Source organism: Molothrus ater, chromosome 5 (assembly GCF_012460135.2).
Source record: "Molothrus ater isolate BHLD 08-10-18 breed brown headed cowbird chromosome 5, BPBGC_Mater_1.1, whole genome shotgun sequence".
In the NCBI taxonomy this organism is placed as follows: domain Eukaryota; kingdom Metazoa; phylum Chordata; class Aves; order Passeriformes; family Icteridae; genus Molothrus; species Molothrus ater.
The window spans coordinates 35,926,708-35,942,275 of record NC_050482.2 but is presented as its reverse complement, the minus strand read 5'-3'; the positions used below and the strand labels follow the sequence as shown (position 1 = coordinate 35,942,275).

Genomic DNA, 15,568 nt, shown 5'->3' with positions numbered 1-15,568 from the left:
CTAATTAGCAAGATTAATGCATTTTCACTCTCTTTAGGATAGAAGCTAAGTGAAGGAGGGAGGAATACGTTTTTTTATGGCTTTTTTGGTCCATTTGTTTCACACAGCTATCTTCACTGCTGTGCTCTATTAACATGTCTTTTCCCTTAACAGCCAGCTCCAACAAACACCTGCTCCTTCAAGTTCACTTGGTAATGCTTTTCTCTCTCTCTCTTAGTTACGGACACCCCTTTATGTTCAAGCAAAGCAAAGTACCTACTGCTATAGGACAGTAGCAATTCATAAAGGAAATGCTGATCTGGGATTTTCAACTCAACTTTTTATGGAGCTAATTCCTTGCAGCCAGATCTCTGGGCTTTTTTAAGGAAACAACAGTGGGTTGTTGGTTTTTTTACAATGCAAAATGAGAAGCAGAAACACATCAAGCCTCAGTAAGTGATTAGGAAAGTCACTTTCCTGGAAGACACTGAGAGATGTTTATCCCCAAGGAGGGCAGCCCTTGTAAAAGAGCTGTTCTTTTTGTGGAAATAAGTAAATAGTCATTAGACACCAGAAGAGAGTGTCACAAGACTTTGACGTAGTGTTACCTATAGTAACTCTCAGCTCCCCAGTGTGGGTAGCAGAAACAGCCCAGCTGTAGCAGCACAGCTTTCCCTGAGCTGATTTGCCTTTCCTCAGCATGGTTTGGGCGGTGCTGCAACAGGATACTGAGGTTGTGTCCCTGGGTTGTCTCATGGATACCCAGAGACAGGCTGACTGTACAGACCAGCAGACACAGCACATCCCTAGGGGTAAGGATAACCAGCACAGGAGACCTGAAGTATGAATGAGATTTCGATACATGTTAGATTAGTGCCCTAAGCACTGGTCTCCCAGTTTTTCTGGCACCTGTCTAAGAGTATTTGAAGCCTCTTCTTTTCTTTGTTCTTATAATAATAGGACAAGTTTGCAATCTTTTAAAGTCTTGAAAAGATGAGTGGAATGAAGGAGTATATTTGACAAGTTTTGCTGAAGTACAAGATCTGGTCCTCAAATAACCTCTGGTTCGGATTGTGTCATTTTTGTAATGTGCCTGCAAAAATTGTCTTAAGCCTTCAAAATCTAAAGAAGGAAAATGTTTTCCTTTCCTTGATTTGTTTTATTTTCTGGAAATATGCAGGATTACTTTCTGTTATTTTGCAAAAAGGTGTTTCTCTTCTGGTTTCAGGGTGGAAAAAAAGGCCACACTTTGGAGCAAAAGACCAATTACTGCTTAGTAAACCAGCTGCATCTCCTTTCCAGCACTTAGGCAGCTGAGAGGGAGAAGGAAGGAAGATCTTACCAGCAAGTTAGCAGCTGTGAAATGCACAGCAGTACTACCACCATCATGGATAAATGGAGAGCTATCCCACTTACTGAAAGAGCCTAAGAGCACACACAGCCTGCCCTCATCCACAGGTATCCACTTGACATTTCACACTGCAGTAAATGACAAGAAGCACTGACTTCACTGCAAGCATTAGACTAAAAGAAAGATAATAAATCAATCAGCTTTAAACAAACATTCTAACAAAAAAGCTCTCTCAATTTACATTTGAAAGCTGGCTAGACTCAGGGCTTACCTGGGCAGCCTAGAGAGCTTCTCTACTAATCAACACCTGCCCCAGCAGGCAGCAGCTCAGTGTGCTGGATGGATGTCGTGAGCACCCAGCTAAACAAATACCACTGTGGGCAGAAAGAAAGGGGAAAGAACACTAGCACCTACACGTGTGTAAGACTGGTAATAGCTTAATGACTGCCTTGGGACAACAGTAGAGAAAAAATAAAATTAGAATTATATGGTCAAAAACTGACTTAATCCTTCTGTCTCCCCAGCCTCCTGCAGGCTGTATAATAGCCTTATACTGAAAAACCTTCAGAAATTCAGTTTTGACTTGATTCCTGACAGGATGTGCCTCCTATAAGTGGGGAAAAAATTGCACGTTTCATATTCTTAAACCATGTAGGTAGAAATCTCAAAGGAGAAAAAATGAAAAACCTAAAGAAGTGTAGAAAAGAAAATGGAAAAGAGCATGAAATTAATATGTTCTTTCCCTTGAGAATGAGGGTTTAAACCTGTTGCAAATAAAACCTAAAGTAGGATTAGAACTAGTTGAGTGCTCCTGTGACAAGAAAATTGCAACACAGTAGGTGTTTGTAGGTAGAACAGCAAGTTTCCTAACTTCCAGAGACTGTAGCAAATTGGAAATACTGACTTGAAATGGGGGGAAAAAAAACAGAATGAGAAAACACTTGCAGTGTACTTGTGCAGACAAGCCATCAGCTTCTCTAACTACACAGAAATGCACTGACTAAATTCAAAGAAATTTAGAGCTATATTGGCAAAACCGATGAATGGCATTTTGCAGCATCCAGTAGAATCATAGAATGACAAAATTCTAAGGTTGGAAAAGACCTCTTAAGATTGCCAAGTCCAACTGTTAACCCAATACTACTATGTTCACCACTAAACCTTGTCCCAAAATGCCACATCCAAACACGTTTTGAACACTTCCAGGGTTGGTAATCCCACCACTTCCCTGGGCAGCCTACTCCAATGCCCAACCACCCTTTCAATAAAAAAGTTTCCTAATAACCAGTCTAAACCCCTGTACAGCTTGATGCCATTTCCTCTCATCCTGTCACTTGTTATCTGCGAGAAGAGGCCAACCCCCACCTCACACAACCTTCTTACAGGCAGTTATAGAGAGTAATAAGGTGTTCCTTGAGCCTCCTTTTCTCCAGGCTAAACAACCGCAGCTCCCTCAACCACTCCTCATCAGACCTGAGTTCCAGCCCCTTCACCATCTCTATTGCCATTCTCTGGACACACTCCAGCCCCTCAATGTCCTTTTTACAGTGAGGGGCCCAAAACTGGACACAGGACTCAAGGTGTGGCTGCACCAGTGCTGAGTACACGGGGAGAATCACTGCCCTGGCCCTGCTGAACACACCATTTCTGATAAAGGCCAGGATGCCATTGGCCTTCTTGGCCCCCTGGGTACACTGCTGGCTCATGGTCAGATGCTGCTGACCAGCACCTCCAGATCCTTTTCCAATGAGCAGCTTTCAGCCAATTTTCTTCCAGCCTGCAGCACTGCAGGTTGTTGAAAGTGCAGGACCTGGCACCTGGTTTGTTGAACCTCATGCAATTGGCCTCAGCCCAGTATAGTACGTGCGTCAAAAGAAAATAATAATTTTGGGGTTTAGTGAGCTCTTCCAACTATGTAGGGATGCTAGATATGTGTGATTTAGCAGTGCATCAGCTTGTCAGTAAGGCATGCAAATATCTGTAAAATATTTTCCAAAGTTTAAGCAGCTGTGAATAAAATGCTACAAGAGAGAGTGCTTGCTTTTCAAATGCTTCACTTGCCTGTAGCTGTATCAAAAATGTAAGGGGATTCCAAGTATCAGGTTCATAATTTATAGCCTACACTAAACTAGTCAAAGTTTAAAGGATGACTTTGTCTACTGTTAAACTTCATCCTACAGAATTAAGTAGAGCATGAATTCTAACTAGTCAGCAGCACAGGGAAGAATTATGCCAGTACTTACTATTTATAGCTCATGGCAACATCCACAAAGTACTTTCTTCTCTGTCGATAGACATTGTCTTTAAATCCCTTAAGCAAGGAAGAAGAGAGTAATTTACAATAAGAACATAAAATTAGCTGTAAGAATTATAAAATAAATCATTGAAATGTTTCTTTAGTACTTAATTGCATTTTATTTTGATTTGCACTGTCTACTGGACTGCAAGAGAAAATAAGGATTTTTCTTTTCTTTCTTTTCTTTACCAGAGTTCCACAGGAGTTCTTTCAAGAGAGCTTTGTTCATAAGTACAGTCATTCATTCAAGATGTTGAAAAGCAAAACTCTTTTCCTGTCATTTTATCTCACTCATGCTTTCTATGATCTGAACTGAGATCTATGCACAGGTGCATAGCACAATAATTACATACTCTTTATAATCTTTCTTCACTAGAATCAAGCATCTAAAGATCATATGCAACTCATTTTGAAGATTCTTTTTTCAGCAGTTGCCATCTTAACCAACACATTGGGAACAGAACCATCAGCCCCCAGCACCAGTTTGAGTTACAAAGGGAGGGCTCTACCTCATGGACTACAGTAGGTTCACACCTTTTCCACATTAAGAGCAAAAAGAGCTGTATAACACATACATGCTGACCAGTTACAGCTCTATCTATAAAATATAAAGATACTTCAGGTTTGGACTACAAGAAGAGTAAACTATTTTCAAAGTAGAACTGCCAACTCCTTGAAGATAAAAAAGGATTAGAGTTATCTATGTTACCCAGTTAGTAGCCCAGAAAGTGCATTTAAGATTCCCCCTGAAAATTAAAATGCTGAAAATTAAAATGTCTTTCTTCCTTAGTGCTTACATAGACATGCAAAACACCGAAACAAATTAAAAGATAACATTGCTTGATTTGAAATACTTGTATGAGCTTCCATAAAACTCAGGAGACATTTTACTGTCCCATAACCAAAGCTGTGCTGCTGGGACAGAGTATGGGAGGATTTCACAGGACTACAGAAAGCCTTCAAACCTCCACTCCTGCACAGAAAACTTCTTTGACTCGCAAAAAGTTGCTGTAATCTGGGGGAGCCTCCTTGTCTCCTTAATACCTATTGAGGCAAATGTTGAGTTACTCAGCTGAAGACCATTCAAGAGATCTGGAAAGTGATGGAAGACAGCACAGGGGACTTAAAAACCTGTCAAGTGTAATGAAACTGAGACTGAAATCATTAACCATTATGGAGTGGGTTAAGGCTAAGCTGTTGAAGTGGTGCTATCCTTACAGGTTCTGCAATGGGATAATTCCCTTTGGTCCCCTGGCACATACATGCCGCTGCTGTATGTGGAACAGGGCAGGAAACTGGAGCGGCCTTTCAAAGGCCAGTCACAGATTTAAGGGTCTTACCCCATTTCTAACATCTTGCATGCTGCATAGGCTAACAAATGGTGTGTAAATTGTGTTTGTAAGAGTCCTCCCAAGTGTAAAATATATATTCATATAATGCAAATGTCTTTTTTTGTTTTCTGTAAAACTGAAGGCAAATTTTCAGCGGAGCGCTCAAGTATTTAATAAAGGTACCAGCTCAGAACATAAAACAGCATCTAATGGCCTGTCAGAGCCATAAACTCAAAGCTGGAATGAGCTGTCTCTACAACCTCTGTTTGAACCAAATTATGGTAAATGGTTGAAGATAATCAACAGTCTTTTCCTTTTGGAGAAAATGTGAATTAAATCCTAGTTTGTCATCAAAAAGTACATGGCAGAAACCAGGATTCAGGAATGTGCTCCCTGACTATGGGCCCTCAGTATGGGAAGGGCTACCATGTCATAGAGGAGGCTGAGAACCAGCAAGGTGAAGGTGATGATGATATGATGATGATGATGATTGTGGCTGGTATGTGGACAGGTGACACCATGGCAGTGGGGCTGCCATGGATCTTGTGATGGTTTCCATTTGGCTTGTGTGCACAGGGGTGAGGATCTGTGCCTGAGCTCCCACCACAGCACAAAATGTGTGCAACAAAAAACTAAGGAACCTAACATCTACAGCTAGGGTTTAATCTGATTCTATTACAAGACAGTCTTATGGTCAGATTTCTTATTTCACTGCCTACTTCCTTTTAGCTGGAAATTTCTGACAGTACCAGTTTAATCCAGCCTATTTTAGGAATTAATATAACTATCTATCACCAGTATCTTTCAGTCAAGTCATTCAGAGGTAGAAACTTGGATTTTTAGAAAGTATTTTAACACAAATGCTTGCAATCATCTGCCATCTAAAGACTCAGAGGTTAAACATTTATAGCCATTAGCAAAAAAAAATAAAACAATAACAAACCCCTTTTTTCTGTCTTTTTCATTGAGCATTTGACACTACTACAGATACCATTTGTGCATGCAGGCTTGTCTCCTGCCACCAAAGTCAGGAGATTTTGAGAAACAATGAGACACCTTCCCTTTGCTGCATTCACCAAAAACAGCAACATGTTTCTCTGGTTTATCTTGTAATTACTGCCTGAGTGCCAAATAATTCCTTCATAATTCTTTCTTCTCTATTGACAATAGCAATTCTTACCCAAGAAATACCTCTGGCAGAACTGAAGTTCATATTGATCTAAATTCTTAAGTTTGAAATCTTTCTATCAACCAATTACATCTTTTTTTTTTTTTTTGAAATATAAGCAGTACAAAAGGGGATATATTTGCTAAACAATGAATAAGTTTAGTGGAGCACCTGAATTTTGTGTATCTTTCTACAGAAAAGGAAAATGAATTCACTGAAACTACCAAAGAGAAACCAGTCCTCATCTTCTGAAAACAATCAGCAGTCAATAGGCTTTTTACTGGACTGGCAAATAACCCGACAAATCATCTACAGGCAATTTTGTGTTACACTTACGGGGTGATCCGCATCCAGCTCGGATCCATACATCAAAACTCTCTGAGAGCATTTGTCTAACTCAGAGATCTTCCTGGGGAACCAAGGGACACAATCGAGATCTGTAGGAGACAGAATGCACATTGAATGCACTGGAGAGTAAGATCATGGAGATACCTGTGCAAAACATCTGTCAGTGTCTAAACCAAGTGATACACAAACAGCCTTGCCTTCTTCATCAGTCCAGATGTTTTCCGGTGGATTGAGAGATACAATATTAGTTTGAAACTTGAGCAACTGGATCAGTTCATTAAATTCTTTCTTACTGCAGTCACAGTCCACAAAAATTTCCACCTCTGAATTCCTTCTCTTTGATTTTCGTGATTCAATATGAACCATACTCACGTGTTTTTCCTGTGGAAAGATGAAACAGCAGATGAACTACAGATATACAAAGAGCAATACTGGTGGCACATTCCTCAGGAAAGTTTTTCCAGTTATTAAAAGGCCTTTTTATTGAAAGTACTCCCTTTTTCTATTTACAGGATTAGTTAGTGACACATAATAAATATAAATGACAAAAAAAAAAACTTACTTGGAAAGTAAAAATAAAATTATTATTTTTAATGAAGAAAACCAAATAACAACTTCATTTTGTCCACAAAAACAATCTCTTACAGAGGACATATTACACTTTTTTAAATTTAATGCAAATTTTTATTTATCTTTGCTATAAATATTAAATTCTAATGCAATTTTAATTGGAAATTTGCATCATAATAATGTTAATTTAAATACAATTGAGTGTGCATCTTTAAATAGATGTTATTAAACATACTACTTGATGTACCTTACTCCATGAGGAAGAAAATATTTTTATGAGAATAGACACATATCAATCCTCACCTATCTACTATGCAATTATCAATAACATGAAGTGTTAATAGCAATACAATTAAAATCTAACTCAATTTATTCACTATTTCAATGTCCCCATCAAACACAAATCATGCAACAAACATCACAGTGTAAATACTTCTAGCATGAAAATTTTCCTATGGGGTCTCTCTCCCACCACAACTACTGGTCTGCCAAGGGTATCATGCAGAGACAGATAACCATAATGTGCCATGGCTGACCTGATCTAGAGTGACAGCCTTGCTTCAAAACAGGAGGTTGGATTAGATGGCTGTTCTTAACGCGACTGACCTCCTACAGACTCTGATTTTTCCTTTTCCTTGCTAGACAGAAACTATCTGTTACTTTTCACAACTATTCTTGCACTTACTCAGTGAAGCCAATAAAACATTTGTTGACTATCCAAATGGGAAGAAATTCATGTCTGTATTTCCAAATGCCTGCTGTATTTTACATAAATGTCCATTGCAGGTGGAGGTGTCCTCTGGCAGAGCTAACCAGCAGTGTCTGTTTTTACACTTCTGGATATACAGACATAGTTCTTTCACTAGCATGTTCCATAAATGTGTATGCAGTGGAGCAATCCAATCACATAACAAATCCAATTTTGTTTTCCCTAAGTTAAGTTGAGAACAAAACCCTGCACTCCCTCCTGCAATACTGAAATCGTTAAGTGACTACATGGATGGGGGTGGAGATCCCTGCCACATCTTCCAGAGTGCATTCTATGCTTATTCCCAGGAAGGGGTTTAAGCAGATGTTTAAATCCAGAATTTCAGCTATGAACCCATACCAGCATTTTAGCCAGAGCTGCACCGGGACACTTGACCCTTAGAGAACAGCTGCATTGAAAAGACAACTCCTACTGCAACTTCTGTTCACTCACTTAGGTTTCCCCTCTTTTTGTCAAACAACCTGCTTCCTGGCAGGCTCCCTCCTGTGGGTCAGACTCACCTCTTTTTCTTGGCTGGAGAATCTATGTGTCTAGCCTACACCAGCCTTGGGAATCTGTCCCCAGAGCCAGCCTCCATGAGTGAGGGCTGGTAACACCCAGTGGTCCCACACTTACATGCCTATGATGGTTTGGTCTGAGAGGCAGGCTCCAAGACACCTCCTAACTTTCTCTTCACTGCACAGACTGAACAACTTAAGACTTTTATCATGCTCAGACACACCTCCAAGCATTCTGACCAGGAGTCTGACTGACAAGCACTGATTGCATGGAGATGTATGTGGGAACCAATACCTCACAATTTGCATCCCAGTTAGACACATAAAAACCTGACCCTGCAAACACTTAAAGGTCTCTCTAATTCCAAGACCAAGCAAGGCTGCCACCAGCATCACCTGATTGTATTAGATTCCAAACTGCTCTCTGAAAGTGTCTCCTTTCTTCGTGGCCTGCACAGACAATTTCAAATCTAATTTACAGTGTTGAGAATCACGTCAGAAACCTAAAGTGAACCACGCGAAAATCAGCATCACTGTCAAATTTTATTTCAGAAAATCCTTCACAAGCCCAAAATGCTTTGTTCAATGATCCATAAAATTTTAAGTTACTTTATTCAGTTCTGCAGAGCGAGTGTAGCTGCGCTCTATTCCTCCTGCCACGGTCCATTAGATTGATATCAACAAAGAGCCTGACCTCAGTAGCTGTCCTCAGTCTAGCCAGCATAAATGATTTGTGAGCGTTACCTGGAAGAGTCTGAGAGCTTTCACCAATCCACCAACTTCATTTTTCAAGGAAAACACCACAGCTGTCTTTCCACCTTCAGATGCAGATTCACCTTTCCCATTTCCCTTATTCCCTTTCTTCTCCTCATTTTTCCCAGAACTCGATCTGTTTAGCTACAAACAGATAAAAAACACTGTCATCTCAGATGAAAATAGGCAAGAGAAATTTCCCACAAGAGAAATTTTTGTTTGAAAATAGCCGAACAGAACTCATCCTGGCTTCATTTGAAAGAAAAGGTCGTGTGTTTACTTGAAATCAGAATCACAGGTTAAAGGCAGCTGCTAGAGAAGATTGTATAAGAGGCCACACAAAAAATTTTTAAAAAGCCTAAGAAAAAGCATAAATGGGATACATATATGATGGCATTATTTGGGCAATGCTATCATTAGAAGTAAATGTGAAGCAAATGGGGACAGTCTGAATTACTGGCAAAGCCTGCAGATCAGTTATTGAAACCTGAATATTGCTGCAAAATCACAGGGATGCTATCCTAACATGTACCAGTCAATTTATGAAGACGTGCACTGGTCTGGATTTTTGTATTGACCGTTGTTACATTTAAAGCCAAAATTTTATGTTCTCTGTCATAGTACAATTAATGTTATCATGTAATGCAATTCAACCTGAGAAAACAAAACCTCTGCTGATTATACAAATGATAACAGAAATGCTTAGACTGCAACACAGACTACTAAGTTGGAAGGGACCTCAAGGATTATCTGGTCCAATTTTTCTTGGCAAAAGCATGGTCTAGTCAAGATGACCCTTGTCATGCCACATCTTGTAACTGTCCAGTGCTGGGGAATCCATTGCTTCTCTCAAGAGATTATTCCGATGGTTGATTGTTCTCATTGTGAAAAACTTCACACCCCACAGAAGATGAGTTAGCTGAGGAACTCAAAAAATACAGAAAATTGCAACATCCTTGGCCACTCTTACATTCTTAGAATTTGTGAGTCCAAGACTATTTTAAACAAAATTTCAGTCATCATTTTCCAAAAAATGTTATTTTATCAGCTTAAATCTTGTTGAAATTCCAACAGTACAGCCTTTATAGACAATTTTTATAACATTGACCATGATTTTCAAAAAGCACCCTGCATTTTCCAATACTTAGGCTATTACTCCTGAAGAAATTAAGTCTCCAGTGAGATGCTAACTGCTTTGTCATAATCCATAAAAAATGTGCAGATATACATTAAAAACATACTATTTCAATGTTTCAAATGGATTAAACTGTATTTCGGTAAATTCTAAAGCAGCTTACAGAAAATAACCAGAAAATTCAGCTTTTTAAATAGATCTTTAACACTCTTTACATGGCACAGGTGAAATCAGCCACATTTAATGGCACATTAAATCAGCCACAGGACATGCTAAGTCCCTGTGGTCTTTTCTCACCGTTTAATAGAACACAAGAAAACAATCTGGAAAGCCAATTTGTCTGCAGAATGATATATGAATGGTTTCACACATGTTTACTTTTTGGCAATTGAACTTACATGAGTCTGCTCCTACCTGATATGATAGGAAGGTTGCCCAGGGATAGTCATGGGGAAGACCATTTTTTGTTTTAACTTCAGTAATATCTAGGATTTGGATAAGTTCTTTTCACATACATCAAGCACACAACCTCCAGATGAAGGAGCAAAGGTGCTGCTTTTACAGCATCTGTGGTTTTTCCAGAACCCCAATACTGTCATTTCCTCTGGAAAACAAAGGCACTCAGCACTTTCCAAGCCCATCACAGGTTCCCTAATACTCTCAAGAGAGCATTACCCAAAGTGATGACTGAAAGACCCTCTCAAGAATTTGAAAACTAAAATGAACACCTATTTGTTATGAGCCCAGTAGAAGAGGATGAACTTGAATTTTATTAGCCATGTTCATTAGTACACTTTTAGTACACTTCACAATTAAACAATGCCTAACAGACCAACTTTCCTAATGAAAATTAATTATCTGGAGCAAGTGGAAGTCCTCAGGAAAAGAAGTCATTTACAGTACAACTCAGTGAAGAAAGTAACTCAAACATAAATATAGCAAAACAAATTTATTCCTTTTAATTCAATGTTTTTAATAGAAGCTGAGCATGTAGAAATAGGGATATTACACATTTTACTACGGAGCGTAGGCCAATTTTAAACTGGTACAAACCCCTGTACTCTGCTGGTTTTACCCAAGTGATAAAAATCTTCATCTGTTGCAAAATTTTATTGGAGTCACAGTCTTTATAATCCTAAATATTTCATGTATTCAGAGCAGGTTGCTTCATTTAATCACACATACGTTTACCTGTTAGCATACAGAAGTTTGTCCCATGCTTGAAACCACCCAAGCACCTGCTGCACCCATGTCATCACCTTGCAGAGAACCATTTCCATCTCCTGACACGGTGGTTCCATCTCACACAGTGCCCTGGCACGGCGTCCCCACGTGTCCTTGCGCCCCTGCCCGTCGGCAGAAGCCGGAACACAGCAGCAAATCCACCGGCACCAACGCAGCGGGGGTGCACGGCATTTGTGTCTTGCCAAAAATGCTTTACAGATCGTGCTGTGAGCCTTACGAGCGCCCTGAAAAGGCAGTCCCTGCTGATGTGTACAGCCCGCTGGACTAACCAAGGGCTTTCAAAAATCCAAGCATTTAAAACCATCTGAGCTGGATCCGATGCTTTTTTTCTATTATTCCACTAGCAATACAGTACATTTCTGCAGTAAGGTTTCTATTGCTTATAAAACTTTTTCTGTTACTTACGACACTTTTAAGGCAACGTTTTGAACGGGGCCCGATTCGACAGCAAAGTTAGTTTCACGGGCCCCTGCAGCTGCCGAGAGACCGCTGACCTGTCCGCGAAGCGAGGGGCACGCACGGCTGCCCAGCAGCGGCCCCGGCGGAACCCGACCCCGCGGCGGAACGCGACCCCGCGGCGGAACGCGACCCCGCGGCGGCCCGCCCTGCCCGTCCCGGCACTTACGGTGAGGCTGCCGGCGGCGGGCCGCTCCTCCGGCAGGGCCGAGTCCAGGGAGAAGCCCCGGCGCGCCCAGTACTTGCTGGAGAACATCATCATGGCGGGCTGCATGGGGCCGGCGGCGGCGGGGGCAGCGCCGCGCTCTGCCCGCCTCGCCGCGCCCGCTGCCTTTATACGCCCCCGCCGGGCTGATGGAAGCACGATATGGGGACACCCGTCTCCGGGTGACGAGAGCCGCCGGCAGGCGGACGCCCACGGTCCCCGCTCACCTCAGCAGCCGGGGCGGGACGGGACAGCGCAGCGCGGGGAGCGACCCCGCCGCCTCACGCCGGCAGCAGCCCCGGGCAGGTCCCGCTGGGAGCGGCCGTCCCCACCCGCCCTGGGGCTGCTCCGGGCGGCTCCTTCGCCCTCCCCTCACACCTGCGCCTACCGCGGGCCGAGCCGGGCACGTCCGGGCCGGCCTGTGCCTCCGCCGCGGCACCAAGGCACGGCACGGCAGGGCAGGGCTCACGGCCCCGGGAGCAACAGGCTCGAGAGCGTGGGGACAGCACGGCAGAGAACTGCAGGAGCTGAGCTTCAGCACAGGGGAGTTGTGCAGAGATAGCGAGAAATGCTTTGATGTAGAAATCCATCTCTCTCCGTTTAAGTGAGCACAAGGCAACTGCTGAAACTATAACTTGACTGCAGGGTTAAAGGAACCCCATCTCCCAAATTTACCTGCGAAATTTAGGATTTCTAAGTTCTCTTTCGTTGTAGCATTCATTTTGTGACTTGCCACCGTCACCTGCCATCCCAGCTCCTCCTCATTTCTTTCATCTTCCAAAACCTCTCCACGACATCTTTAGAATACATAGGTTACCTGACAGCATGTAGCACTGAACAGCACATCTGAATTGGGAGCACTATATCAGTTTCCCTCAAATACCTACTCAGTTTTCTCCGTTCCAACATGCCAGGCAGGAGAAACTTACCACTTCCCCTTGAAAAGCACCATCGGTGACTTGCCCTGAGCCTCCCAAAAGAGAGGCAAACTAGCTGAGTGCAACAGCTGGCTGCACATGGCCACACGTATTATTAGCTCAGTCTCATATCCTAAGCTATCAAGAGATGTTCCTTGTCCTGTTTTCTCATTACTTTTGATTATAGGAAAGCAAGCTGGTGTCTTTGGACTTTGATATTCCTATCTGCTCTGCATGAGATACACAGACACGGTTCCTGCAGTTGAACAATTTATGAGTGAGGTTGCTTAGCACTTTCTGAATGCTCCAGTGACAAAACCAAACATGACTGGGCTGCCTTTCCACCTACAGGCAGGACAGAGCATGATTTTATCTGGTGTTAGATCCTGGCTCTGCAGCTGGGACATCACACGAATCAACGACCCCTGCTCTGGAGCCTTGTTATTGTTGCCCCTCCATGCAGTAACCAGAGCACAGCAAAGGTTTTGTCCCTCATAACCTCTTCAGCAAGACTCCTGAATGCAAAACAAACAATTGTGTATTCTCTCAGCAGGTGTTAATAACAGGTAGGAGGACTCCAGTACTTCAGCTGTTTTACCTATGCTGTCTGCCCATGTGTTCCACAGGGAGATTCTTCTCCCTAGAACGGAGTTCTCCTTTGGCACTTTGTAGGTGGACTTTGCCATATCAGAACCAGATCAAAAGACATTTATGGACTGAAAATGTTTATTTCTTCTTCGTTCTAGCTGCTGTACAGAGCTGCTATATGGCTCTGGGAACGTTGCTAAACTACAAATCTTGTTGAGAGCTCAACTTACTTTCTACAGTTTACAGTGCTGTATATTTAGACTAAGTAAATTCTTAAAATTACTGATCAAAAAATTACAAGTTCATCAAAGCAACTATTCAAAAGTACCTGATCTAGAGCATGTCAGAGTGTCACTCAGCAATGCTACTTCATCTTGGGAAACAGAGTTAATGTTGACAGTAAGAAATGGATAAGCTTACTCTTATTACTGAAAGGTACCTCATCACCTATAATCAGAATTCAGAAACTGCAAGGTCCTCTTGACTTTACACACATTTTTTTTCCTCTCATGAGATAGCAGAGTCACTGTTGCCTGAAGTCCTCAGCTATGCACTTTTTAAGCTTAAAAATTTGCAGAATTCTCAAGTGAAAATTGAAATCTAAAGAAAATCTGTGAGATGTTTTCAATGTTTGAGTCATTTTATCCCCAGTTCAAGGGGATATCAACTGCCATATTTCAGCATATTCTCCTTAAAAATATCTGTAACATTTACCATAGCTTGATTTAACTGGAGGGTGAAATTAACAGGGCAGAGCAGCTAGCATTGGCCAAAAAACTATTCAAATTTAGCCCTGGCTCTCCCAGATCACCAAGTCTTTGTCTCAAGGCACACTACAGCAGGAAAAAGAACTCTCAAGTCATTATGGGGCAGGACAGAGAAAGAAATGAAGTTATGAAAAGGTATCAAAAAAGCATAGAGAAAGATGGCCTCCACAAGGATCTAAAATGTAACCACCATTATTCACTGTCAGGTCAAAAAGGCAGGCCAGAGAACAGATGTGCTAATTATTAATGTAAGAGATGTTGACACAAGCAGAAAATAGAAGTCCCAATACCTTTTCAAATCACAATTTTGTTGTTAAAACAAGGAATTTGTGAAATATGACAAGTGGACTAACCAAAGGAGCTTTTTCAACAAAGAAAGATGTACAATCTCTTTCTGTTTACCAGAGATACACACATACACACTCTCCTAAGTCCAATTCTCTGAGCAATCTAGCTGAAAAATCTATGATGACAATGTACACTTAATTTTTAAGTCACGAAGATATGGATTTTCAAGCAACCATCAAAACCATCCTCTTTTAACGCTGAGGGGATTTTAACCAACTAACAACCATTGGGCAAGGATATCTACTAAAAGATAAACTGGCTAGGAAGACCTGGGAACATAGATGATATAATGAACATGAAGCAAATTCACAATTTTCGGCAAAAGAAAGGTTTTGAGAAAAAGGCAGAAACTATTTCAGGAGAAAAAAGAAAAAGGATTTCAATAAATTCAGTTATTGCAAGAGCCAAGAGGGAACCTAGAGCAGAAAGACAGTTCTTTCCCTGTTCCAGTGAAAACATAGTTTAATCAGGAAACTATTTCATTACAGAGGAAGTGCTGTCTTCTACTACACTTTTACTAGTAGTAGCATAAGTCCTTAGTTCATCATTAGCTTCAATTCAGAAGAGGAGCTTATAGGAGATGCAAACAAGGACCAAGCCACCAAATACAGGTAGAATAGCACATAGATGAAAGCTGTGGTACAAAATTCATTAATATAGGACATCAAAAGCAACTTTAAAAAAAAATTACTGCAGCAACAGCCATAAGCGAACTATCAGACCAGTGAACACAAGGAAAGGACAAAACAAAGAAAGCCCTTAAAATTAGCTAGGTATTAGGTATTCAAGGTACTTTTTTTACATCAGTCTTTGTTGAAGAATCAACTGTGACCAGATGTCTATCA

At 41.4% G+C, this 15,568-nt stretch overlaps 1 protein-coding gene across 1 annotated transcript in view; it reads right to left on the bottom strand.

The window, feature by feature from the left end:
- TPH2 (tryptophan hydroxylase 2) overlaps positions 1–12,175 on the bottom strand; it is a 49,882-nt gene extending 37,707 nt beyond the window's left edge. Inside the window, exons 1-5 of the mRNA XM_036400997.2 lie at positions 12,068–12,175; positions 9,054–9,206; positions 6,671–6,854; positions 6,462–6,562; positions 3,574–3,641 (exon numbers count right to left, since the gene is read on the bottom strand). Coding sequence (XP_036256890.1) covers positions 3,574–3,641; positions 6,462–6,562; positions 6,671–6,854; positions 9,054–9,206; positions 12,068–12,172 — 611 coding nt within the window. The 5' untranslated portion in view covers positions 12,173–12,175. The remainder of the gene's footprint in view (positions 1–3,573; positions 3,642–6,461; positions 6,563–6,670; positions 6,855–9,053; positions 9,207–12,067) is intronic.
- Positions 12,176–15,568: the final 3,393 nt, after the last annotated feature.